This window comes from Hippoglossus hippoglossus, chromosome 16 (assembly GCF_009819705.1).
Source record: "Hippoglossus hippoglossus isolate fHipHip1 chromosome 16, fHipHip1.pri, whole genome shotgun sequence".
NCBI classification, from domain to species: domain Eukaryota; kingdom Metazoa; phylum Chordata; class Actinopteri; order Pleuronectiformes; family Pleuronectidae; genus Hippoglossus; species Hippoglossus hippoglossus.
Genome location: NC_047166.1, coordinates 26107041 through 26131018, shown reverse-complemented (window position 1 = coordinate 26131018; position 23978 = coordinate 26107041). Strand labels below are relative to the sequence as shown.

General features: G+C 42.7%; 1 protein-coding gene across 1 annotated transcript in view; it reads left to right on the top strand.

Moving 5' to 3' along the window:
• The first annotated feature begins 416 nt into the window (after positions 1–416).
• LOC117776528 (E3 ubiquitin-protein ligase RNF19A-like) overlaps positions 417–23978 on the top strand; it is a 26747-nt gene continuing 3185 nt past the window's right edge. The window contains exons 1-9 of the mRNA XM_034610500.1: positions 417–902; positions 14942–15949; positions 20148–20356; positions 20440–20584; positions 21277–21439; positions 22601–22715; positions 22951–23112; positions 23418–23631; positions 23724–23867. Of these exons, the coding sequence (XP_034466391.1) occupies positions 15225–15949; positions 20148–20356; positions 20440–20584; positions 21277–21439; positions 22601–22715; positions 22951–23112; positions 23418–23631; positions 23724–23867 (1877 nt within the window). The 5' untranslated portion in view covers positions 417–902; positions 14942–15224. The remainder of the gene's footprint in view (positions 903–14941; positions 15950–20147; positions 20357–20439; positions 20585–21276; positions 21440–22600; positions 22716–22950; positions 23113–23417; positions 23632–23723; positions 23868–23978) is intronic.

Genomic DNA, 23978 nt, shown 5'->3' with positions numbered 1-23978 from the left:
TGAAGGCTTTTGGCGAGTCATCGAGATTCACTGCCAATTTGGCAGATTGGACAATATACATGGAAGTTATAAGCACTTATTGTTTTCTGGCGAATCATCTAAATTCGCTGCCACGCCACGGCCACGCCCCCTGACGAAACCTCATAGTTTATAGTTAATAACTTTTGATATGAGAGTCTTTAACGTGACATAAACCAAATGTGAAGTCGATCGCATGACATCTGTAGGAGAAGTATGAATTTGTAGAGGGATTTTTTTGTACGTCTGGGCATGATACACATGTGCCTATTCTCATAATTGTAGGCGAAAGTAAATGAATAAGAAGACCCTCATTGAAATTTGTAGGGGGCGCTATTGTGGCATTTTTGGACGAACATTCCCGGGCACATTAAAATATGTACATTTTCACCAGACCTGACGCATCCGCAGAAATTGGTTAGTTTTTGAGTATGTTAAGGCACCAAAAAGGCATTTCAACATGCAGAAGAAGAAGGGGAAGAAGGAGAAGTAAAACAATCCTAGCAAAAACAATAGGTCCTTGCTCGTGACCTAATAATATTAGTATTTATGCTTTGTAGGTGACATGCCAGCTCCAAAGAAATCTGCCAGACCTTCAGGCCCATGCAGCTATGATGTAAATCTCGCGATACCATTTGAATTTGTGAGCTACAACGAGAACAGTGAACAACAGAGCAAGCTCCAGAGGAGCTGTTGTCGCTCGGAACGGAACAGATAGGTGGGACCTAAGACTGAGGAAAAGAAGTGATTGTGGCAGAGAGGACATAATTCACGGCACTGCAGCGGAACAAGTCACTGCTGAACTTAAACTCGTCTTTGGAAAGCACAACGAGTCCTTTCTTCTTTGTTGCTGTCTTCGGAACAAGTGTCACTAGCAACAGACGGTACGTTCTCATCGTTTGGAGCTAACCTTGCTAGCCAGCCGCTAACACTCGATCTTTGGTAGTTAGCTGGTTGGTATTCTAGATACCATTAACAAGCCAAGCTTAGACCAATGCAACGTAATTACATTTTGCTAACGTCATGTCTATCTGATTGTGGTAAATTATGAGGTAACGTAAAGTGGCATTTAACACAATTAACTATGAAGCTAACCTAGCTATCGGTTTAACGCTATTATGAAGTCAAATAGCAATCTGAAACGGCACGTCTGGTACTATCATAGCCTTTTGAATCATATCTAATGCTTAGTAGTATTTGACTTGGTATACTTTTAGAATGTAGACAATTATAGACGCTGAGTTTTGAACTAGCATCAAACCAACTAAGTATTTCAGCAGTGTGTCCAACTTGGGCAGCAGGGCTGGTTTGCTAATGACTGCCATGACACCATAAAACAGCAAGCAGCCAGAGGAAAAAGCTGTGATTTTACAGGGTTTGTTACGTTGTGTATGTTACACTCTCAACATAAATGTAAAACAGGGCTATGTGTCAGTGATAGACTTGAGAAATGTCTCAGATTTATCTCAGTGCTTAATGTTTCTCATTATTATTATTATTAATAATAATTATAATTGTATTTAAGAAAGTCAGAGTTGGTATGAGTTTGCTTCTTGTGAAAGCTTCCAGTCTGAGATTTAGATGGACCCCACTGCTCAATTTCAACAATTATAAACACACATGGATATGTGAATTTGACTAGACATCATCATTTGCTTTGAATTAGCAACTGATAACTTAGAGCAGTAGAAGAACTGCCATGATCCTTGGGTCAACATGATCAGCCCTATGGTATATCTTAGATATTTGTATGCCAGGGACTCATGTATACTAATGAAGCTGCCACTCTGCTGCTTTTTATCAGCACCATGCCTAAATCTTGAGTCTAAGTTAGAGCATATATAATTCAGTATGCAGATGAACTAATCAAGAAAAAATGTAAGCTCATTTACATTTTCTAATTATGTTATATACTATATACTATACTAACCAAGTCTGTCATTATACAGTGAGTATGTTTACACTAGATCCGTTTTCAGACATGACCTAAAATCCGGAGAATTGGCTACGGAGTTTACCCGTAGGTTGCCTTTCACACATGCACAACACAGCGGAGGTTTTCTGCACAGGCACGATCACAACAGCATCAAATCCTCTGTGTTATTTAGGCAAGAGCTGGAGCAACCGGGTGCAGCCGACAGAGGCAGGAAGTGACATATTAACTCTGCTGCCGAGATCACGTGTTTACAGCAGCCAGACACCGTCGTCAGCTCTTAAAACCACAAACTCTTTATCATTATCTTTATCATCATGTGCACAACAATTACATACAGCAGACACTAGCAATTAAATTCTTGTGTCACAGGCTCCCTTCCAGCTATGCTAAAAAAAAAAAACTGAATATAAAAAATATAATAAAATAAATCTAAAGTATTAAAATATAATATATAAAACACACCTAAATATGTAAATTATAAACTAAAATAAAGTATCTTGCAGAGTACAATGAATGAATGAATGTAAGTAATACTGATAGGGTTATGCAAATATTGCAAGGTGCAAAGTTCAGAGGAGTGACAGACAGGAGAATGGCCTTGGGGATGAAGCTGTCTCTGAGCCTGGTGGTGCGGGCCTGGATGCTGCGGTACCGTCGGCCAGACGGCAGCAGACAGAATAGTTTATGGCTGGGTTGATGGGTGTCATTAATGATCCTGTTGGCCTTCTTCCTACACTGCTGGGTGTAGAGGTCCTCCACGTATGGCAGCTCCGTCCTGGTGATGTGCTGGGCAGACTTCACCACCCTCTGTAGAGCCTTACGGTTCAGGGTGGGGCAGCTGCCATACCAGGCGGTGATGCAGCCAGTCAGGATACTCTCTAGTGTTGCACCTGAAGAAGTTGCAGAGAATCCTGGAATCCATGTTGAGCCTCCGTAGCCTGCGGAGGAAGAAGAGCCGCTGTCTGGCCGTCTTTGTGATGGAGTCTGTGTGGTGAGACCAGGTCAGGTCCTTACTGATGTAAACCCAGAGGAACCTGAAGCTGCTGACTCTCTCCACCGTAGTCCCGCTGATGGAGAGTGGGAGGTGTTCTTCTCCCAGTCTCTTCCTGTAGTCCACAATCAGCTCCCCTCGTTTTGCTGACGTTGAGATGGAGGTTGTTGTCCTGGCACCAAGATGTCAGGGCTCTGACCTCCTCTCTGTAGGCCATCTCATCGTCGCCGGTGATCAGGCCTATGATGGTAGTGTCATCAGCAAATTTGATGATGGTGTCTGAGCTGTTGGTGGCCACGCAGTCATTCGTGAACAGGAAGTACAGGAGAGGACTGAGGACTGAGCACGCAGCCCTGGGGGGTGCCGATGTTGAGAGTCAGAGTGGAGGATGTGGTGCTGCCTATCCACACAGCCTGGGGTCTCCCCATCAGGAAGTTCAGGATCCATCATAGAGGGCGGTGTTGAGCCCAAGGTCTCTGAGCTTGGTGAAAAGATTCAAGGGCACGATGGTATTGAACGCTGAATTTTAGTCAATGAACAGCATTCTCACATATGTGTTCCTCTGGTCGAGGTGGGAGAGGGCATCTGCAGTCGACCTATTTGGCCTGTAGGAAAACTGAAGTGGGTCCAGTGAGTCAGGAGGTGATTAAGGATTTGATTAATTGCGCAAATCACTTCATGATGGTGGAGGTGACTGCTACCGGGCGGTAGTCTTTCAGTCAGAGGGTTTGGGGTTTCTTCGGAACAGGGACAATGATGGTCTCCTTGAAGCATGTGGGGACTACAGACTAAAGCAGTGACAGGTTGAAAATGTCTGTGAACACATCTGCCAGCTGATCTGCACACACCTTGAGAGCTCGGCCAGGGATTCCATCAGGTCCAGGTGCCTTGGGTGTGTTAATTTGTTTAAGTGATCTCCACACATCTGCCCTGGATATTGCAGGTAGGCAGCGGTCCTCCTGGGCCTCTTGGTCCTCCACAGCCGGGGAGTAACTCTCAAAGCGTGCATAAAAGGTGTTCAGTTCATCTGGGAGAGATGCAGACACCACCTCAGCAGTGCTGGCCTTCATTTGTAGTCTGTGATGGTTTTTAGTCCAGCCCACATGTTCCTTGTGTTGGAGCCCTGGCAGTGAGACTCCACTTTGTCCCTGTACTGTCTCTTACCACTGCTAATAGCGCGGTCCCTGGACTTCCTGTACTCCTCCAGATCACCTGAGTTGTAGGCGTCGTTCTGTGCTTTAAGTTTGGCATGGACGTAACCATTAATCCAGGGCTTCTGGTTCGGGAATGTCCGTACAGTAATCCTCAGTACGACGTCATCGATGCATTTGCTGATGTAAAAGATGACCTCGTCCGTGTATGTGTTTATGTTGTTGTCCTGAAACGACACCACTCCGTAGTGCTGAAGCAGTCACGTAGAGCAGATTCTGATTGGTCGAACCACCGCTGAATGGTGCAAGTCACCGGCCTGTCATTTTTTAGTTTTTGCCTATAGGAAGGCAGCAGCAGAACTGAGACATGATCTGATTTGCCAAAAGGGGCGTGAGGGAGGGCCTTGTATTCATCCGGGAAAGGAGTTGAAACATAATCGAGTGTGTTCTCAACATGCGTAGGACAGCTGATGTGGTGATAGTAGGGCAAATAATTTCAGTAGAATTTTAAGACCATTATTTCTTGACTTGTATTTTGTTGAATTCAATGAATTATTAACCACGGATCAATATATTTGACTTAAGATTTTGTTCTGATATCTTAAAATTTCTCTTCAACATAATGACCTTTTTATCTCAATAAATTACAAAAACAAATAAATATGTGACAAAGCTAGTGATATATTAGTTTGGTCAGTAAATTGTGCTTAGCTAATGTTTTACTTTTACAGGTACCCTAGTGAGTCTAGTTAATTTCTAGTTAAACACTAGCTCAGCACTACAGATTTCTCTAATGTCAAATTCTAATGAGACTCCCCACATTCAATTATTCTAGCACTCGTATTATGATACGAGTGCTAGAGGCTGCCCTCCAGGGTCATCAATGTTTGGTTGTCAGAGGCCCATCTAGGCTTAGCAACATGTTTTCCAGACCTGTGTGTTCTTCCAAAGAAAGGTCATCAGGCCAGAATTACAACCTGGCCTGTGTTCTTTGTGTGTGTGTTTGTCAGGACCTGTGTGTGACCTCCCTTTCTTGCTTTATGTTAAACATAGCTGCTAAGCTAGGTGGTGGTGGTCTAGCTAACACATGTTGCTGTCATTGATTAGGACATGCATTTATGCATCGTGGATGATCAGGCACCTATCTCATAGTTTGGGATGACATAATGACCAGGTTTTAAACACAAACAATTACACCAGACATTTTAGAGAAGACATGTGTCGGGTCAGTAGGTGTATAGCATGCAGTCTCACTCTTGTGGTGCACTTGAAGGTGTGTGTCTAGATTGGAAGCGGTACCTCCAGATGCTGACACTTTCATCAGACAGTTTGCATATTGCCTCATTAATATTGCCAGGTTCCCTTTTGGCTTTCAGGTCAAATCCAAAATGGTGCCAAATATGCACCTTTCCTTTTCACTTTGACACCAATTCCTCAGCCTTGTTGGTTAAAGGGATAGTTCACCCAAAAATGAAAATTAACTCATTATCTACTCACCACTATGCCGATGGAGGGGTGGGTGAAGTGTTTGAGTCCACAAAACACTTTGGGAGTTTCCGGGGTAAAAAGCGTTGCAGCCAAATTCAATACAATTGACCAAATTGACCACTTCTTCAAACGTCGAAAAACAACAGAAAAACTAAACAAGGTCATTTACACCATGTTTTTTAAGCGGACATTTAGGCCCAAAACATGGTGTAAATTACCTTGTTTTGAGTCGACTTGAATTCTGGGCTTATGGACACTTGGATGATACCACAGGAGCATTATGGAGGCATTTTTCTATTTCTGAAGAGGAGAGGAGCAGAGTCTCTTGATGACCAGCAGGGACAACTGGATACTGTTAAGGCTATATAAACAGAGTTTTTCCCCACTCAAGGCTTAGTGCATTTGTTTGGAGAGCGTCAGAATAATCAAAATATAATCAGCACTATTTATGTTATTGTTCTATTTATTTATTTTCTTTTTGAGGGGGGGGTTAAGATTACGATCTAGGGGTGGGGGGTACTTCAGTACAACCCTCGGACTGCCACTGTGTATTTCGCACACTCCTTGTTACCATCTGTAATCGGATGACACTTCTCTTCACTCTATATGCAAATTAACATTTTTTTTATGTCCGATGTTGTCGGAATCTTTGTGCCCGTCGGTCTGAGAAAGAGAGGGAACAAGCTGAGTCATGAGGAACTGAATATAGAAGAAATAATTTACACAATTAAATCAAATGGAACAAGCTTTTGCACAAATTTTATTTTGAAGTGTTTTGTATGGGACTGTTAAAGGGAGATTAGGAGTTCAGGCTGGGCTACTCTTTGTTGTGGAATAATGCCTTGCAGTGCATACTTAGTTTAGACCCTTAGAAGGGTCAGAGTATTCAGTAGTGTTATTACTACTATTTAAAGTCAGACAAGAAGCAGAGTAGTGTGTACTGCAAATTGTGCCGAAAGCATGTTCCCGCAAAGACACGTAATACCGCGAATTTTTTTACCATCTGAAGTTTTTTGTCATTTGTTTTTAAATTTTTTGTAATCTGTTACATATTTTCAATATTTTATAAGTATGGTCAGCACAAACATACCAAAGCAAATTCCTTGTATGTATAAACCTACTTGGCAATAAAACCTGATTCTGATCTGCATGGAATTATCTAATGAAAGTGGTTAACTGCAGGTATAATTTGCCACCACTACTAACTTGTGGTCTAACTGCTCAACACAGGCTTACATGAATCTAATGGCCATACATCTTTTACCCAATTAATTACAGAGGTGATGAATTATTGATAAAAATATATTAATTAATATTTAGAACAATAACAAACATTGTATTCTATGTGAATTCTACACACTTTAAATGAATAGGTACCATGTAGAATTTCTTAATGCTAATGACAAATCTTTACTCACCATACCACATTGTATGTACTCTTGAGTTGTAACAAATATGTTTTCTGCCTCAGTGGTATTAAATATATACCATTAATAAATAATATTGGTCAATATCATTGTGATAATATTTTTTGACATACCCCCTAACCTACCAAATACAGTGTGGCCACAGCTCGGATTACACTATTCAAGTGACAGATGCTTGTGTTTTAGCATAGCACACTAAAATTGGTCGTTTAAAAAGAGCCAATAATACAAAATCTCTACTGGTTAACAATGCTCATGTGCTCATCTTCATTTTATCACCAAACCTTCAGTTTACATACTTAAATAATTTCTTTGTCTCTTTTTTCAGTGTCACCAGGGGAAATGTATCACATACTCCCAATTTATCAGTTCATTTCATTCGTTTTCACACCCTTTTCCTGAGCTGTTGGCTCTCTCAGCTCAGCAGAAATGCTAGGAAGCTTACCTCATTTCCTCCCTTCTTGAGTGAAGCGAGGGAGGAAAGAGGGGAAGTCTGGGAGGAGGGGGCAGTTGGAGACTGTACTGGCATTGTTGGGGTTGGAAACTTTTCCTTTTCTTCCCACTATTGGCCTGCCTTGTCTCTCTTTGTACAGCATTGTTTTCCCTGTTAGCACTGCTGTTGTGGTGGATGTTTTCACTGTTTTTAATTCTTTGCATTTTTAAGGGTCAGATGCAAAACATACTGCATGGCCAGGTTTTTGATTGTTTGAAATATAGGTTTTATATATTTTTCTTCTACTTTGAATACTGAATATTTTTTATATTTACTCCATGAAAAAGAGGGAGATATTCAGTTAATAACACTGATATGTTTTGAAAGTCTTCACTGACCACACTAGCACAAAGGTTTCCGCTTGCTTCACACTTTGGTGAGCAGGACAGGACACTGTTTGACTTTCATCCCACAACAGTCAATAGCTGATCAATTTCCCTGCCAGGCAGATGTCCTCTGTCTGCACATGATGCAGTGGCTGTCCCCAGCCCCATAGAGGCCCAGGAATGTGCATAGAGGCAACATTACACAGGAGACAGGCAGGTCAGGAATGCAGCTGAAGTGATACTGACTGACTGACTACACTGGCTCAGCTGCTGCATGTTTCACTGGTCACAGTTGTCTGTGTGCCTTTCATCACTGTTGTCTCCCTGTCTGTATATCTTTTCATCTATCAGTCCGTCTTTCGGTCTATTGTGTCTTGTTTATTCCTAGTTGCATCTCTATCACCTTCTGTATCAATTTCCTTTATTTGCGCTTCTTCTGTATGTGTTACTTAATACTATGTGAAATATAGTAGGTTAACTAATTTCATGATACCATGCCAGGCAGTAGCTAATAGACCTTTCAGTCTGTTTTTGATTTCCTTGCCTCACTCATATGTAACAGTGCACACACACACACACTGCTTACCATTTATAGAAACACAGTTGACTAGTGAGTCTGTGCTGGCTAACTTTAAACCTAGTATATTCCCTCATCAATTAACTCAGTGAAATAACAAGCATTCTCCTGCACTGCTGAGTCTCACAGGGTGGTCCTCTCTTTTCCCTACTCCTACTAACCAAAGGTGCTGGTAGACAGCTTCAAATTGTTAGCGAAAACTGAAAAATATTTATTTATATTTACAATCAAAACAAAACTATATAAAAAATAAAATGAGAACTATCTGATGTCATATATTACATTTTTCCAAAGCCTGACTGATGTGTTTTTGGGGTGGCCGATGCTGATACCAATAAAAGGGAGTAAAATAGTTCAAATACTAATACATTTGCTGAAATATAATTTTAAAAATGACAAATGGTTAACTCTAAACTTTATTTTAAATAAACATAAATAAAAAAACAGAAGTACACCCAATTATATAGAGCCTGAATGAAGTTTTTTTTAATTTTTTTTAGGTAAAATATAAACATATAATGCAAATGTATAATTTTCTGCATTGTTTAATCTGTAGAAAATATTTTTTTATATCAGTGAAAATTTTCATTAACAAAATTTTATTTTGAAGAGATTTTGTATGGGACTGTAAAAGGGGAGATTAGGAGTTCAGGCTGGGCTACTCTTTGTTGGAATAATGCCTTGCAGTGCATACTTAGTTTAGACCCTTAGAAGGGTCAGAGTATTCGGTAGTGTTATTACTACTATTTAAAGTCAGACAAGAAGCAGAGTAGTGTGTACTGCAAATTGTGTCGAAAGCATGTTCCTGCAAAGACACGTAATACCGCAATTTTTTTTACCATCTGAAGCAGAAATGACAAAACTAGGGATTTGATTTATTTATTGACGGGGAAAAAATATCGATATGATTTTTTTCCATATTGCCCAGTCCTAATCACATGTCGGCAGAAATTACAATAATATCAAATGTCTGTGAAAGCCATCTAATTGATTCTAATCAGCCAACTGTTAAATAGGTCGGGCTCTACATTTTTGGTGATAAATTTGTCATAGTAGAGGGCCTAGTTAGTTTGTGAGACGACCAGTAGTGTGCAAGCTAATCCTGGGTTTGAGCTTCATCAACACGAAATGTCAGACATACAAAGTCATTTATGCATGTTTATTGAGCGTTTTCTTGTTTGTTTGTATTCATGCTGCAGTGAAGTCAAAAGTTTCAATGTTGCTGTCAAATATGTCACAAACATAAATGGTTGCAACACTTCCACCATTTTCAGAATAAAAGCACTCCAGCATTTCTGTTGACTGAATTCATTAATTTGTTTTTTAAAGAGTTTTATTTTGAAATATTTGCAGGAGCGGAAGATGAACAGCTTTATACTGTATAGTACTGGTATCTATTTAAGTACATAGGACTACTTTTATACAAGGAAATACCTTAGTTATACTAGAAACCTCAGAAATGGTGTAATTAAATTAAAGGTTAACATAAAGAACTCTCTTTTAATGGCTGGGTATCGTGATACCTTTCTAATATCGGTATACTGTGCAACACTAATCTGGAAGCATATTTTACTTTGAGATGCACTGTCACCATTATGTTTTTGCTTTAGGAAACCCTTAGTATGATATATTTTATGTTCATTGTATGCACTGTAGCTTGGACCACAGTTAAACCTGCTTGAGGTTATATCTTTTTATAGACAGAGCAATATGCATGATATACGTATCGCAAAAGACTGCTTTAAAGGTGATAAATCTCAGGCTCGCTTAATTTTAAATGTTGATTTGATGGCACTGTGGCCGGGCTGTGCGCCCTCTCCCTCAGGCTTTGGAGTGGTCCGTAGTCCCTGCGTTCATAGCCAGCTGAACTTATTTCAATAAAACCCTCTTGTTGGAATGGAAATACTGCTTTTCTTTTTTGTGTCTGACCACTTAATGTATGGGGTCTTTGTTGGCAGTGAAACCAAAGCAGAAAGACATGATAAAAACACTGTATACTTAAGCATTTGTTCATTCATCAGAAGTCATATCATCATCGGTATTCAACATTGCATGTTTTCCTAATATCGTGCAGCCCTAATTTTGTCCCAGATTTACTTGGATTTTTAAGGTTGTTACCCTCACTCAATTTCTACAGAGCTTCAGCTGACAGACAGCTATACAGATTTTCTTTTTTGCAATACACATTGATAAATTCATTAGAGATACATTTTCCCCTTGATGATGGCAAGTATGTTATTATTATTATTATTATTATTATTATTATTATCATTGTTAATTATTATGAGATAGATTAGATTGATTACCGTTAGACGAAGACCTGACCATAATGTTTATGCATAAATGCAGGTGATTCCAAATGGTTCCCTTACTTTGTCGTGCCACCATATGGCACTGAGCTGAATATTTTTCCATATTCATGGAGGTGATCAGAGAAATTTTAGGGGGAAATCATGAAAATCTTTTGATTGTAGCATGGTTCTCAGTGTTTGTTGAGAGTCGTACTCCCCCAGGCTGCAGTATGTCAGCTGAGGTCAGTAATGGATGTGTCTCTCTCTGGATTGCCGAATGAACTCCGTCCCCATGGAACGATTTGGTATGCCTACCAGCTCTCATCTTTCTATCTGCTATCTCAGTTGGTGTTCTTATGCATGCACACACTTATGCAGAGTGTGTGCATGCAGTCTCATACTACTCATTAGTCATACCCAAGTCCAACTAACGTCATAAAGCCTGTCTTTGAATTGATGATTTGAACCTTTTTGTTTGATTTGTGTGGTCATTGTCGTGGTATATCTAGCAGCACAACAGCTCTGCCTGTCCTTCAATACATGCTCTATTAGCAACAACAATTAAGATTCTATGAAGTGCATTTATATTTGCACTATCTGAGCAATTAAACATGTTTACTTCTTCTTTCCAGTGTCTTCGTTTTAGCAGTAGCATCACACGGTTTAATGGTGAGAAACTTCTCAGGACCATTGGATTTCCCTGTATGACAATATGCTATGATTATAAATCTGCAGGGCCTTTAAACTTATCCAAGGTATATTTTGTTGTGAGGCAATGCAGAAAAATAAGAACAGTGAAAAACTGTTCTTTCTTTAAAAGAGACAATTAACAAGGGGCCATAAAACCTTCTGTGGTTTTCACTTATTGGTTTTGGGCAAAAGTAAATAGCCAATCACCACTGTACTGCGTATTTGTGGGAAGGGCGTGGAAAAGAACAATGCAAAGAAAGAGAAGAAAAAAAGTGACAGTTTTTTATGTAAGAATGAAGAAGTTTCTGAAGTTGCTATAACCGTCATGGACTTGTTATATGTGGGTGTAGCACACTAGCAGGAATTAAGGTGTTGGTAATCATATGGTAGGAAACCACTTTTTAACTAAGGGCAAAGTTGATAAAGGATTTCATTAATTCCAGGTGACAGCAAAAAACTTGAGTTATTATTTTTCAACCATTTAAAATTTCACTCAAGGTTACAAGAAGTGCTCAACACTTAAGTAGGGTTCAGTCATGTCCTGCGGAGGTCCGGATAACTGGATCTGGACTTTTTTTGCAGTTTTTTTCAGCCAGGTGGGGCCACCTTGATACATTAAAGGCTATAATCAGAGTTTGTCCTTTTAAGCCTTAGGTGCAGCACAAAAGTCTAAACTGAATGAATGTAAAATCAGTGTGGAGAGCACTGACCACTGTCATAGACTTACTGTTGTAGTCTGCTTTTTGAATTGAAAAACCTTATTTTTTAAATTACGGCACAATTGTTATAACAGTAACAGTCAAACAGTCAAACAGTCATTTCAAACAATGGACATTTTGGCCGATCCTCCCTTTGTGGTTGTTTGAGGGTTTCGACTTCGTTTTAGGCTTAGGGTTAGAATTAAGTAAGGGTAAGGGGCTGGCAAAAGCGTTATACCTATGAGTTTCCTCGCTAAAGCTGTTTTCAGACCTGAATTGGCTACGGAGTGTACGGAGCAGTATGCCTTTCACACATGCACAGCACAGCCGGAGGTTCTCTGCACAGACGTGTTCACAACAGCAACAAATCCTCCGCATTATCAGGCGAGACTCTCTTGCTGGGAAGAGAAGCTCCGTTTGTCATTTGTCCCCCGACATTCTAGACCTATAGCAGCATAAGTAAGAGCAGGTCCAAGACAAGCCTGGACCGTCTCTAACTATAAGCTTTATCGTAAAGGAAGGTTTTAAGCCTACTCTTACATTTAAGCAGTCAATGCAAAATGTGTCCTAATCTTAAAGATCTGCTGTTAATTTGTCTTGAGTTTCTTTTGCCTCTGCAGCATTGTTTCATTGTTGTTTGCATAGTCTTCCACTTTCTACCTTTTGTTTGTCTCACCTGTTCAAATGTGTGAAGTACACATCAGATTGGCTCATTTTGTGAAGTACAATAGACACATAAACACACATCCATGCAGACATGGAGATTACAAGGAAGTAACTATGTTGTGTAATACAAGGAATTTAAATGAGCTGATATACCCAGCAAACTTCTGTAGGAATTCAGATGAAAGTGGTGTGTGTTTGTAGGTCTTAGAAGATTACAATGTAAATCTAGGTCCTAATTATTGGCAATTGTTACTTCTTCAGCTCTTATACACTGCTCAAAGAAATTAATTTAGAAATTAAATCACATATCAGATCTTGATGAATGAATTATTCAAGTTGGAAATCTTTACTGATGTACATTGTATAATTTGTTGAGAACAAAACAACAGTCAATGAAAACCAAAATAATCAACCCATTGAGGTCTGGCTTCAAAACCACACCAAAAATCAAAGTAAAATGAAATCATAGGCTGATCCACCTTGTGTGAATTTCATCACATTGACTCAGTAGTGTGTATGGCCTCCGCGTGCCTGTATACACTCCCAATGACGTCTGGGCATGCTCCTAATGAGTTGGCTCATGGTGTCCTGGGGGATCTCCTCCCAGACCTGGATCAGGGCATCAGTGAGCTCCTGGACAGTCTGTGGTGGTACTTGGTGGCATCGCATACACCAATACATAATGTCCCATAGGTGTCTCCAGATTCTTTCCCGCCTGTCACACCTGCTCTAATCTGTGAAGAGAATGGGGCACAAGTGGCAGACCTGCCAATTCTGGTGTTCTCTGGTGAATGCCAATCAAGCTGCATGGTGCTGGGCTGGGCACAGGTCCCACCAGAGGACGTCTGTTCCTCATGCCACCCTCATGGAGTCTGTTTCTGACAGTTTGGTCAGAAACATGCACGTCAGTAACTTGCTGGAGGTCATTTTGTAGGACTCCGGCAGTAGTCCTCCTGTTCCTCATCGCTCAAAGGAGTGGACACCGGTCCTGCTGCTGGGTTGATGCCCTTTTAAGGCCCAGTCCAGCTCTCCTTTTGTAACGGCCGGTCTCCTGGTATCTCCTCCATGCTCTTGAGACTGTGCTGGAAGACACAGCAAACCTTCTTGGCACTGTACGCATGGATGTGCCATCCTGGAGCAGCTGGACTACCTGCGCAACCTGATTGGGTTGCAGGTACAGCCTCATGAATACCAGAAGTGACAAGGACACTCGCAGAACACAAAACTAGAGAAGAATCAGCCAGGAAGGATAAGGAGAGAACAATTGTCTGTGGCCACCACATATACAACTGTTCCCTTTTTGGGGGTTGTCTTGTTTTAGCCTGTCCATTGCACCTGTTGTCACTTTCATTTGCACCAAAGCAGGTGAAATTGATTCACAATCACTTGATATCCCTGAAGTTTACCTGACTTGGTGTTATACTGTGACGATTAAGTGGTCCCTTAATTATTTGGAGCAGTGTAGTTTGTCATAGGTGTCTTTGTATTATCTTATATTTCCATTTATACCCAACTATCCTTGATCTAACATAGATTGGAGTGTTGCTCAGGACACATATTTGTGTCTGAACCTGACCTAAGTCAGAGATTTGTAACCAAGACTTGCCTGTACCCTGACAGCTGTGATACCGAATGAGCCAAGTGTCTAAAACTATGTTGGAAAACCACAGTGTTTATTGTAACTGAGGATTGGATAGCATTTATCAGATAAATAAATGCATACAACTATCAATGACATTAACATACAATAATATTTATTTTAGATCTTGCATCATAAACTTGTCACACGATGATCACTGTTCCTGATGACCATTGTTTATCAAAATTCAATTAAGATGATGCTTTATATAGTCAAAATTAAATGTTCATAATTAATGTTTTATGCTCAATTGTAATAGGCCATTATTAACTCAGCTAAAGACTATTCTTGACACAGTGGTGTACCTACTGGCTGCCAACAACAGAAGGATTGATAATTCCTCTTCTCTCCTCAGTGTCCAGCTATAAAATATTGATTTGTTTTGACACTTTGAATATTGCTTAATTTTAACTTTGAAGAATGCTTATGTGTCCAACAAAAAAATTGCATTGTATTTCTATTCAAACGCATTCATACTATGACTGAATTATTCAAATCGATATCATATTAACATATCTTTTTCACACTTTGCTTGTCTTCCTCTCTCCAGGTTCTGTTGCATTAGTTTCACAACAGGTGACCCCCACCCCTCCGCCAAAATCCGGCTATTAGATGTGACCACGAGGTTGATAAGGCGAAGCCACCATGTCTTAAACACAGACGGGCCCTCTGGAGCCCTATCTCCCCACCCTGGCCAATCTTCCTCCTCCCTCATCCACCACCTTACCCCTTACCCAATCCCCATCCCTCTCCCAGACTTCCCTGGACATGTGAGGGACAGGCTACCTAACCCTGGCTCCCCACTGGCACATCCTTCCCCTCCCTCAGGAGAGATGACCCTGCAGAAGCACCAGCCGCTGAGTGGTGGTAGTGGTGGGGTGATGGGTTCAGACCGGGACCTGCACTCCACTGCTTCCTCCATCTCCCTGCCCTCGGTGAAAAAGGCCCCCAAGAAGAGGCGCCTCTCTTTGACGTCTCTTTTCAGACGGCGAGGATGGGAGCCCAAATCAGGGCGCCAAAGGTCCCGAGAGCTCCAGCAACCTGGACCTAGTAGCCTTGGAGGGGTGGATGGCATCGCCAGCATCGAGAGCATCCACTCTGAGATGTGTAATGACAAGAACTCTGCCTTCTTCTATGTGGCTGGGACCGGAGCTGCCTCTGCCTCTGCTGCTGCTGCTGCTGCCACCACCTCATCTGCCTCAGGGCCTTCTTCCTCTACCTCCTCCTCTTCCTCCACCTCAAGGGGAGGGGGTGGGGTGGGAGCAGAGCTACTGGAGTGCCCGCTGTGCCTTCTGCGCCACTCAAGGGAGAACTTCCCTGACATCATGACCTGTCACCACCGGTCCTGCATCGACTGCCTGCGCCAGTACCTGCGCATTGAAATCTCAGAGTCACGGGTCAACATCAGCTGCCCAGAGTGCTCAGAGCGCTTCAACCCGCACGACATCCGCATGATATTGAGTGATCGGGCACTCATGGAGAAATATGAGGAGTTCATGCTGAGGAGATGGCTTGTGGCTGACCCTGACTGCCGCTGGTGCCCTGCACCAGACTGTGGGTAAGCATACAAATAGACATGAGTGTTCTCTAAAATGTTTGGTTGTAATGACATTTGTGAGGGTCACCTTCATTAGCTGATCAGCAGACCAGTAGTACGCCACTAATGTTTTGATTGACACTTGTGACTTGTTAAAAGGGGTTTTCTCAAAACTTTAGATGGGAATATGTCCAGTTATATTTATTATATTCTGTATATCTTTAATGTTTTTTCATATGGGATCACAGGACCATGTGTCAAAAATAGCCAAGGAAAACAAAACTTGACGGTAGCAGTTGCAACTCATCAGACAGGTCAGCTATTTCTTCTCAGATAGACTGAGATAGAATTTATGTTGATAAAAACTTGTTGGCTGTACCACTGCAGTACACAGTGTTTTTATCAGCCACCGCCTTGCTTCCTCTCACATCTATGTTTGTTAGACAAGAAAGCAAGTGTGTTTCTTGTGCAACAACAGGTTGGTTTGGGTTCTGAGGAAACTACAGTGTCCTTCCTTTTTAGTTTTTCCTTTTCTCTGCTCTATCCTTTCCTCCTGTTCTGAATCCAGTAGATATGATTGTGTGATATGTTGTTGAAATATTGTCATTTGTGTTATTGTATGTTTAATTTATGTTTTTATTTATTGAATGGATCTGCCCATTGACCCAAAATGAATTTCAGTGTAAACTAACAGTAAAGTTATTTATTTTGAATTTAAAATTAAATTCTGTATCAGCACAGTTAGAGTAAACTTTTGCCTATTTACACTGTAATCTCTATCTATCTCTCTATCTAGTTGTTGTATTTTTTCAGAGTAGCAGGTGCTGCGTTAAAGTACCGGCACATTAACTGTCGCAAACGTCAATATACGGCTCTCGCCGGTATTGGGTAGCTAACAGTTAGCTAGCATGGCTGAGGCTCCTAAAAAGAAGGTGAAAACGTTCAGAATACGAAGAGGAATTTCTTTTACCTTGGTGAAAGACAAGTGTATGTTGTGCCAGCAAACACAAGCACTGTCTAAAAGAGGACATCTGGAGCGGCACCACAATACCAACCAACAGAAAATCAAAGACCGCTACCCATCAACTTTCCGTGCTAGGAAGTTGACGAGCTAAAATCGAATTCGAGTTGAAGGCTCAGCAATCGCTTTTCACAAAACCTCCTGCTCAAAATAAGGCTGCTACTGAAGCATCATTTCATCACTTTTTGGTTTAAGACAAGAAGCCTTTTACAGATGGCGATTTATTCAAGGAAGCAATGAACATTGCTGCAGAGACTGTTGAACAAGACTTCTAAAACAAAGACATCAAAACTAGAGGTGTGAAAATGTCTTGACTGGACAACTGAATCGATGCAGTGACAGAACGTAATCCATTCATGTTTCTGTTACGTTCATTGTTTTAGGGATGTCCTGCCGCTGCATAATTATAACCAGCAATGCTTCAGTATCAGGACAGATGCACATTTAAGGTCCCGTCGTCCTGTGTCGCAGTCTCCTGTCGTAGTCTCTTTCCTCCTCACTACCCCTCTGACCTGCGTTCACTTTACACTTTAACAATAGACACCTGCACTGATCAGAAGTTATTAGGATACGTACAGGACTGACGTTTACTTTGTGTTTGTTTGAGTCGCTCTAGAGTTTATGAGACACATGTTTAAACCTGCTACACAACAAGAGACGTAACTAATATATAATCAGAGTTTGTCCTTTTAAGCCTTAGGTACAGCACACAAGTCTGAACTGAATGCATGTCAAATCAGTGTGGAGAGCACTGACCCCTGTCATAGACTTACTGTTGTAGTCAGATTTTTGAATTTAAAACTTTATTTTGTGAATCACAGTTGTAATAACAGTAACAGTCTATAATACTTTTTAAAGCACTTTCTTAACCCTTGTGTGGTTCCTGCTTCCCCCGGCTGTTGGCCCCCTCACATAGCCCACCCCATATTAGGACGCACACGTAGGGCAATAGACAAGTGAGCAGCCCTTGCAGATGTATTTGTTACACCCGCGGCACACGGTGTGAGTTTTATAGTCCTTTTTCCTGGGGCATATCTGACACCTCTTACTCGCCCCGAGCGGGGCTGCTGCTAGGGCTATGGAGGAGGCCGGACACTCGGGTCGAGCGTCGTCATCGTCGTGGTCAATAGCTTTCTGTGCGGCGGCGGCTTTTACTGCCTTCACAACCGCGGCGGACGCTTCCGTGCGGGGGATGCGCTCCCTTCGTGCGATGAATGGAGTCACGAGAGCCTTTCCCAGCTGCTCTAGGAACACCCTCCGCTTGTTCCGCTTGCCCCGCATCCAGTCGGGGTTGATCTCTCTCCATATCACGAAGGCGTTTTAGGAAGAGACGTCGAGAATTTTGTGAAAGACGACCAGGGGCCAGCGCACGGTCATCCTCCTGCAGCTGTACGTTCCGATCACCTTGTCTAGGTTGTCCACGCCACCTTTGTTGCGGTTGTAGTCAAGGACGATGACCAGTTTCCCGTCCTCGCGGTCGCTGACGTCGGCCTCGGCGTGCCGCGTGCTCAGGAGCACCATGTTCCTGTTTTCTTTGGGATGTAGGACACCAGAGTGGCGGTGGGCGTGAATGAGAACACCGCTCTTCCCTTGACCGTGAGCAGCCCGGTCGGGAGCTCGGGCTTGTTCTTCCGAACTGACCACGTGATATTCCTCTCCAGGAGCTGCCGCGCGAGTTCGTAGGAGGTGAAGTAATTGTTGCACGTGACGTTACGACCGTGCAGTGCTCCGTTACATCGAGCACTACCCGCAACCCCTGGTTCCGTTCTGGGCGTCCGCCGCTCGGCTTTCACTTGCATCTTCCAAGCGTAGCTGGATTTTGCATCGCAGGCCACTCACGACTTGATCCCGTATTTCGCCGACTTGCTGGGCATGTACTGTCGGAAAGGATACCGGCCTAGGGAGAACAAGAGGAGGAGAAGAGATGAGAGGAGAGGAGATGAGGACGAGGACTAGCAGCCGCTATCTACACAACATAATAACATAACATAATAATAATATTTTTAAAAAAGGAAAAAAAAGACTAACCTCTGAACGGAACCAGTTGCTCGTCCACGGTCACTTTGGGCCCCGGGTTGTAGAGGCGCAGCAGCCGCGCCACCCACGCGTCCCAGACCTCTCGCACGGCCGCCAATTTGTCCGTGGCTCGTCTCGTGCGTCTCGTCTCGCGGCCGTCGAAGCACAGCAGTCTGGAGTACGTGTGGAAGAGTTTTAGGGGCATCGTGGCACGAAATATCGCCCGGCCGCTCTCTGCGTCCCACAGGCTGGCGGCGGCGGCCTCGCCCCGGGACCTGTACACGCCCGCTAAGATCGTCCATCCCTTTCCATTCGTCGCCGTATTTTCGACGACCCTCCCGATTCGTCATCTCCAGGATGATGTTCTCTACCGTCGGCGTGATGAACAGGCGGAACGTCGAGGCTAGGTCACCGGTGCGGGACGTCGCGTGGATCGTGTGGCCCGGGGGGACCCTGCTTTGAGCCGCAGCAGAGGAGGAGGAGCAGCGGCCCTCCTCTCGGCCATACGCCCTCGAGGACCATGTTATTTCCCCGTTTCTTGACGGGAAGGTCTCTCTTTCCACGAGTCCGGTGGTGGTGGTGTCGCCGTGGTCTTGTCCTTCTTCTTCCAAGGATGACGAATCTGCAGAAGCATCACCCACTGGGTCGTAGTCTTCGTACCTGGTATTGACATGAATCCTGAGCGATCCGATCACAAGTACGTCACTTCACACCTGCTATTGGAATACCTCCCTGCATGTGTCTCCTATGACCACTTGTGACTGGATCTCATTCCTCACACTATGTTCTGTTCGCAAATGATGCTGTTTGCATCAATGTTGTGAATCTCGCTTTACAATGAAGTAAGTTTTTACTCACTTGGGTCCGTTCACACCTGCACTTAGAGCTGTCCACTTGTGATTGGATCATTTGAGATGGATGTTTAAACCAGGTCTGAACAGGGCGTGAGAGACGGACTGAGTTGTTCCGAGTATCAGCTCTGTGGGAGTCATCTTGAACAGAAAGTTTGGTGTCAGTGAAGATGGAGCAAAGCTTTTTTAATTTTAAATCTGAGGTCCCCTTTTAAAGGATCTTGTTCTTTTGAAAACTGGAAGCAAACCATTGAATAACTGAAAGAAGTTGAAAAACATTTGATAAAATAATGCGTGTGGGTATTTATATGATTTGTTTGTCCTCTACTAGATATGCAGTGATAGCCTTCGGCTGTGCCAGCTGTCCTAAGATCACGTGCGGCAGGGAGGGCTGTGGTACTGAGTTCTGTTACCACTGTAAGCAGCTGTGGCATCCCAACCAAACCTGTGATGCAGCACGGCAGCAGAGAGCGCAAAGCCTGCGCCTGAGGACCGTCCGCTCATCCTCCCTCAGCTATAGTCAAGAGAGCGGAGCTGCAGGTTAGCTGCCTACGCATGCAAGTGCACACACACATACATACAAAAACCTTGAACCCTATGAACATTCATTCTCTGTCTCTCAGCTGATGACATCAAGCCATGTCCGCGTTGTGCTGCTTACATCATCAAGATGAATGATGGAAGCTGTAACCACATGACCTGCGCCGTCTGCGGCTGTGAGTTCTGTTGGCTCTGTATGAAGGAAATCTCAGACCTGCACTACTTGAGGTCAGTAAATCCACACAAACGCATCGCTTTCTTAAAGGGATAGTTCATCGAAAAATTATAAGTCACTCATTATCTACTCACGACTATGCCGATGGAGGGGTGGATGAAGTGTTTGAGTCCACAAAACACTTCTGGAGTTTCAGGGGTAAACTTTGTTGCAGCAGAATCCAATGAGCCCTCTTCAGGCGTAATAAAACAGAAACAAACACAACATGCCTCCATACTGCTCGTGTGGTGTTATCCAAGTGTCTTCAAGCCTCAACATTCATATTCAATTCGAAACGAGGTCATTTACACCATTTTTTGGTGAAATATCCCTTTTAAGTACACATCAATGTACAATGTCCAACATAATATCATAAGCCAATCATAACAGTCATTCAAATTATGTCCAGGCCAATAAGAACTAAACTACGTACTATTTTGGTTTTGTGAGATTGTGTGTCACTTTTATTTGTGGCAGTTTACAAGATCTTTTCAAGTGATTATTACTCTTCAAACTGTTTAGCTGTCTGGCTAAATAACAATAAAATATATTAAATCAATCAAAAGCAAGTCAGCACAGTGAAGATCTTAAGTCAACATCTGGAAAATGTTTTTTCATTCAGTTGTGTGATAGGAAATGTAAAAGCTGAAGTGCCATTACACTAATCTATGGCTGACTAATATACATTTTTCTTTTTCTCTTTCAGTCCATCAGGCTGTACTTTCTGGGGAAAGAAGCCATGGAGCAGGAAGAAGAAGATCCTGTGGCAACTGGGAACACTTGTGGGGGCCCCTGTCGGCATCGCACTCATAGCCGGCATAGCTATTCCCGCCATGATTATCGGCATCCCTGTTTATGTGGGAAGGAAGGTGAGGCTCGATAGGCACAGTGTTTGTATTAGTATATTCAAGTTCCACTGCTTGTAATTCTTACTACATGATTGAACATTGACTCATTCGGTCGCTGCTAAGATTTACAGCTCTAACACTTGACTGTATTGAGCTGGATGGATTATTATAAAACATTGGGCTTCATTCTCAATGTTTCATTTTAATCATTTGAATAGTTCCCTTGTTGTGGAATTCACCTTCTTACACAGAATTCCAGCAATATATTTTTAGTGGTAAATATACTCTATGGTGTTGCATAACATCGTACATATCACCGTTGTCAGTTATGGTAATAAACATGACCAGAAACAAGTACTACATATAAATCATTAACTAACCAGTTATATAGAAAGCGACTTTCGTCTGTTTCTCAGACTATGAAAGCTGGCTTAGGACATTTCCAACCTTTGCGTCTGTCTACACACTTATGTTGTATCACACATCAGTTTAGGTCTGTAATTACAGTTTGACATTGCAATAAAATGAACGCATTCAGACTCGGACTGCAGAATTCCCCTCCTTCGCCTGCGAAGAAGAAAGCAGAATCAACCAACTTTTTCCTTTGACTAATCCAGAGCAAATCCAGTTGTGATCACCTGACACATCTGAACCATCTGATTATGAATCACCTGCATTTAATGCACTGAACAAATGTAGCTGCCCAGACGTGGTATTGAATCTGTTTACACCAAAACCAGGGCCAATTTCTTGCTGTATGGTCATATTACATTACATTACATGTCATTTAGCTGATGCTTTTATCCAAAGTGACTTACAATTACATTTAGGCCATTTTTGGGGCTCAGCATCTTGCCCAAGGACACTTCGGCATGGGCTGGAATTTGAGCCACTGACATTCTGGTTGGAGGACAACTGCTCTACCCCCCTCAGTCACAGCCTCATACTCTTAAGTCTTGTAGTAGGTTTACGTTGTCCCTTATAAGTTGACTGATGTATGATAATAGCAACAAGTAGTCTTTTTGGGAGGTAAGTAAAGCATCACACTTCCCAGCAAAAGACAAGTAGGCAAACAGGTGGGAAAAGGAAGAACCTTAGTGTTCTTCTTATGTGATGTTTAAATGAAGACCGTTTGTTTGAGTCCTTGCTGTGAGAACCTGTTTGTTCCCTTTTCTCTATCAGATCCATAACCGCTACGAAGGCAAAGATATTTCCAACCACAAGAGGAACCTGGTGATTGCTGGTGGGGTGACGCTCTCCGTCATTGTGTCACCAGTGGTAGCTGCAGTCACTGTCGGTCAGTTTGTTCTCTAATACCGCCGAGCTCCTTCCTGTGTCTCTTGTGTGTCTCTGCCCTGCTGTAACTCTCTGCACGCCTGGAGATCTTCATTGACATAACCTTGTTTGCCTTTGGTGTTCACATTATGCAAAAGTTTGTTTCCAAAGTCAATTGGATGTCTCGAGAGTTGCGCATAAGGATGGTCCAGTGGAAGAATGGTCTAACCTTTCCCTGTCTCTTTTTCACCCTTCAGGCATCGGCGTTCCAATCATGCTTGCGTATGTCTATGGTGTGGTGCCCATCTCTCTGTGCCGTAGCGGAGGTTGTGGCGTCTCAGCTGGGAATGGCAAAGGAGTTCGCATAGAGTTTGATGATGAAAATGACATGAATGTTGGCAGTGGGGCAGCTGCCACTGGTAAGTTTTAGGGGCCCCCACAGACCCCTGACCACACTCGCATCCAAAATCCACCTTTTGTGATGATGCCCAAGTCAGCAAACATCACAGTTTGTTTTTTGCTCATTACAGAGTCCTGATTTAAATGTAATCTAGTGCAGGTTTAACAAATAATTTTTAACAAAACTGAAAATCTAAAGAAATGTGTGCATCTTCTGTTACAACAACTGCTTGGAGAAAAAGCCTCAAGTCCAGAATTTTTCAGACAGTTTTATCCCTTTTTTGTCTATTTTTAATGTTATTTCATGATGGTATCGTCTCTGTAGACACTACATCCGTGGCAGACACAAGGAACAACCCCAGTATAGGTGAGGGCAGTGTTGGGGGGTTGACGGGCAGCCTGAGTGCCAGTGGCAGCCACATGGACCGTCTGGGCGCCATCAGGGACAACCTGAGTGAGACGGCCTCCACCATGGCCTTGGCTGGAGCCAGCATCACTGGCAGCCTCTCAGGCAGTGCCATGGTCAACTACCTGAACAGGTGCTGAAACAGAAACACACACACGTTAATGCAACCTTGGACCTTGTGGTGCTTTCTTGTGTCGTCTTATCTCCCCCCTCACATGTTGTCAGGCTGGAGGTGCAGGCTGATGTGCAGAAGGAACGCTGTAGTCTCAGCGGTGAATCTGGCACCGTCAGCCTGGGTACAATCAGTGACAATGCTAGCACCAAAGCAATGGCTGGATCCATTCTTAACGCCTACATGCCCCTAGACAGGTGAGCATGATTAACTTTTTATTGGGATAAATCAGAGTCTGTTCATTGGCAGCACTGATGTTGTTCTGTGTAGCTGGAGTCCTCCCAGAAATCTTTATTATAAAACAGATT